Source organism: Chironomus tepperi, unplaced genomic scaffold (genome assembly GCF_022539635.2).
Source record: "Chironomus tepperi strain 1889 unplaced genomic scaffold, CSIRO-AGI_Ctep_v1 contig_285, whole genome shotgun sequence".
NCBI classification, from domain to species: domain Eukaryota; kingdom Metazoa; phylum Arthropoda; class Insecta; order Diptera; family Chironomidae; genus Chironomus; species Chironomus tepperi.
The window spans coordinates 347,420-351,384 of NW_027226407.1; the positions used below are offsets into that span (position 1 = coordinate 347,420).

General features: G+C 36.4%; 1 protein-coding gene across 1 annotated transcript; it reads left to right on the forward strand.

The window, feature by feature from the left end:
- Nucleotides 1–1,126: 1,126 nt before the first annotated feature.
- LOC139092035 (EF-hand domain-containing family member C2-like) lies at nucleotides 1,127–3,958 on the forward strand (the record flags this gene model as incomplete). Its single annotated transcript, XM_070642322.1, has 5 exons — nucleotides 1,127–1,273; nucleotides 1,569–2,288; nucleotides 2,412–2,833; nucleotides 3,127–3,451; nucleotides 3,643–3,958. Coding segments are annotated over exons 1-5 (1,930 nt in total), but the record flags the coding sequence as incomplete, so codon positions are not given.
- Between the last annotated feature and the right edge of the window lie 7 nt (nucleotides 3,959–3,965).

Sequence of the window (3,965 nt, forward strand, 5' to 3'; positions counted from 1 at the left end):
AAAACTCACCAAAATTGAACAAAAATTCACCAAAATTGAACCAAAATTGAACCAAAAATTCATTAAAATTGAACCAAAAATTTCAAAATTGAAGAAAAACTCACAAAAATTGAACCAAAAATTCATCAAAATTGAACCAAAATTTCATCAAAATTGGACAAAAACTCACCAAAATTGAACACAAACTCACCAAAATTGAACCAAAAATTTAATTTATTGGAAACAAACTCAACAAAATTGACAAAAAATCTCCAAAATTCCTAAAATGCGCTCCAAACCCCACCAGAACATCAAGACCCAATCTCACCATTCTTACATTATCAATTTTTCTTTCGAAACATTTTTGTTTTCAACTCACTCGTGTGCATTCTTCTTCTGCATACAGCAACAAAAAATAAAATCAGTTTCGATTAAAATAACGGAAAATATTTTCGCTAATGATTTTACTTCATTTTCTTTTCGCTATTTTATTATATTTTTTACTTTTATTATTATGATACTACATGATACTGTAGACAAATGGAATTTATGTCCAAAAAAAAAAATTGTTTTGTAAAAAATGAATGAAAATGGAAAAATAGGTTGGAATTGAGGAAGGCGAATGAACTCGAAGCTGCTTTAATGTGAGAAGCATGCAGACTTGTGCTGGTTGTTATGATTTTTTTTGGGGATTTTGAAGTCACAGAGCTCAAAATTGACTCGGATTTTGTATGGAGTCGATTTGACTTGAATCCGAGTCGACATAAACCTTCGCCAAGTCAAAAACCTCAACACAGCAGTTCAGCCATAAATCCACGTCTCAAAATTGAAGGATTTATGACCAAATATGTCAAACAACAAACAAAACAGCTGATCTAAAATTCCCCTCAATCCACAATTCCCACACATGTCAATATGTATGTTTATAGTCACCGACATTCATCATAAATATCAAATTTCTAACCCTAATCGATAAACAACAAATTTACAACATCACAATACAATAACTTCATAACATCGTCTCCAACATACCACCATAAACATAGTAACCTTGGATATTTTTTTCAATATTTTGTTTGATCGTTGTGCATTGAAAAAAAGTTCTTTTTTAATTTATTAGCAAAAATTCTTATAAAAATTAAATAAAATGGGTCAAGAATTGTATCGATGTACACCATTGGCATTGACATTGTGTTTGGGCGATTATCCATCACAATTTCGACGATCTCATAGCTCAATGTTCAGGAAATCTCATCATTTTGATGTTTTTAACAAGGTTCCTATGTTGGCTGAGGTAAGATTGAATGGCTTTTAAGGAATATGTTCAGGAACCTTTAGCACTTGACCTCAAGTCGAGTTCTAGATATTGGCAGCTTTCAATTGAGATTCTAACAAGCACACGGCGTAGAAATGACGTCTGGCTGACTTGAATTTAGCCTAGTCATTTCATCAAATTTGCCTTTAAGCCTGAGTCAAATTTTTCACCGATTTTTGGCCATTCCTACGTCATTTGCCTCCTGAATCTGCATCCATATCCTTAATAACCCTTAAAACATCCCCAAAAACTCAAAATTTACCCTTCTTTCCAGGGCAACAAACGATCATCGTCAGGCAAGCTCATGCATCCAGCAAAATCAGAAGAATCCTTATTCCCACGTTCACAACACGGTCTAGTTCCAGCATGGATTGTCTTTGAGAAGCAAGTCCTCAGATTCTTTGGATATTTCAAGGAAACTGTGCCTGAACATCGAATTCCATACCAAATTAGAAAAGTCAAAATTTCTTACTTCCTTGACGATGATACGATCCAAATAACAGAACTAAAGACCGAATCAAGTTCTCAATGTATTGTATCAAGGCAAAGGATAAGGAAAGGACATTCATTGCGTTCAGATGCTCATGTATCTTTGCTGGACCTGAATGTAGACAAGACAATAACTCTCCTTGACCGAGCTTATCACATCACAGAGTGCGACACGTTCACAAGGAACTTCCTTAATCGTCTCGGAATTTGCGTTCCACCAGCTGTTGAGATTCCAAAAGATCCAGTCGTTGAACTTAGAAAAGCTGAAAGAGCTAGCATGGCTGCTAAACACGCAACCTCAAAAGACTTCAGATTTGCTAAATTTCTTCAAAATGATCGTAAAGTTTTGCGGTTTTCTGCTTATTGGGATGACAATGGTGATGTTAGGAATCTGGAAGTGCTATTTCATTTGTCGGATGATACATTTGAGATTAAGGAGAAGTTGCAGCCAAATAGTGGACGGCACTCGAATGGGATGTTCTTGAAGAGGGCTAAGTTGCCTAGGGTAAGTGAATCTGATGTTAAGGAACTGATTTTAGTGGTCGACTGACCCGAGGCAGTCTGTAAGGAAGCCTGTACCACTCGGGAGAGTGTCAATAATACTCATTAATTTTGTCTAAACTTCCAGAACGCCGGCAAACTCAAACCCGTCGGTGAAGAGAACTTTGTCGTCCTTAATGTCCTCGGCAAGAACATGATCAAAGGTAGATTCCTAAAAGACAGACGAGAAACCAGTTTCGGTGATAATTCTCAATACTACAACGAAACTGACTTGCAGATTGGAAAGTCCATCAATGTTTATGGTCGAAATGTAGTGATGACTGATTGCGATGGAAAGACAAAAGAATATTATCAGGAAAAGTATGGAATTGAAGAATTCTTTCCAATTTCTACTCCATGTTCTATGAAGCCATGTGAGCCAGTTGCTAGAGAATTTAAGTATCCGCCGTACAATGGATGGGGTAGCTTTGAAGATTCTGAAGGAAATTGCACGGGAATTGAACCGAAATTGCCGAAAGTTAATTTTAAGAAGTTCTTGGAGTATGACAAGTAAGTTGATGATGATTTAAATAGTTTGAATAGAAATTAGGCTTGTGGTTTATGAGCTGAGTGGAATCTTGGGTATCGAGCCTTATATAGGTGAATCTGTCAGGTCTCTGAGGCCGAGTGGTCAGGTAACAGACAGGATATCTGTAGTTCTTGCTTGTAAGTACGTGGGTTCGATTCCCACCAGATACCGACCTCTCTATTACTACATAGAGTGCTGTCAATATGACAAGGATCTCCTCAATGCTCAAGACATTACAGCACTATACTCCATTAAATTTGAATTTAACTTTCAGGCTGGTCCTTCGTTTCGGCGCCAAAATGATATCCTCAACCAAGGAGAACAACGATCGACTCTTCATAATCACCTACTACCTTAGCGAAGATACCATCTCAGTCTATGAACTCTCTTGCCGTAACTTGGGCTTCAGAGGAGGAGAATTCTTTGGAAAGTCAAAGTTCTATTGGCCTGATCAGGATAAATACACAAGTGAACGTCCAATTGCTTATAAATCTCAAGACTTTTACTTGGGTGCTGTCATAAATTTGAGGAACTTTATCTTTAAGATTGTGTCAGCTGACTTATTTGCACTAAAGTTTATGGAGGAGAATAAGGAAATTGTAAGTACTTTTTAGGAATTTTGTATAAATTTTCATGATTTATGGCATTGAACTCACCAAAATAATTAAGCAAGTCATGCAGTTTTCTTAGAAAAAATTTCCAAAAAAGTCATGAGACCCAAAATTTTGAGCATGACTCACCATTTTTCTCAAAAACTGAACTCATTTTCCACCTTTCTCCTCATTTTCAGTATCCAATGAGTCATCCACACCTGATCATTGTTAAAATTCGTGAACGATTGCATCCAATTTATAAGGATTTTATAGCATGCTACATGACTAAAGTGAAAGTTCACAAAGATGGTGAATTCACACAAGAATTCATAGAATATGAAGATTTTAAGACAATGCTGCGTGAGCTTCTACAAGATGACATAACAGAGCAGGAGATTGTCACATTATGTCGACATTTTGCAATTCCAACAAAGAAGACTCCACTAGAATTTAGGGAAATGGTCCGATCAATTGTACAAGGTGAAATTTCAAGTGTCCTTTGGAGTGACGTGGACAGATT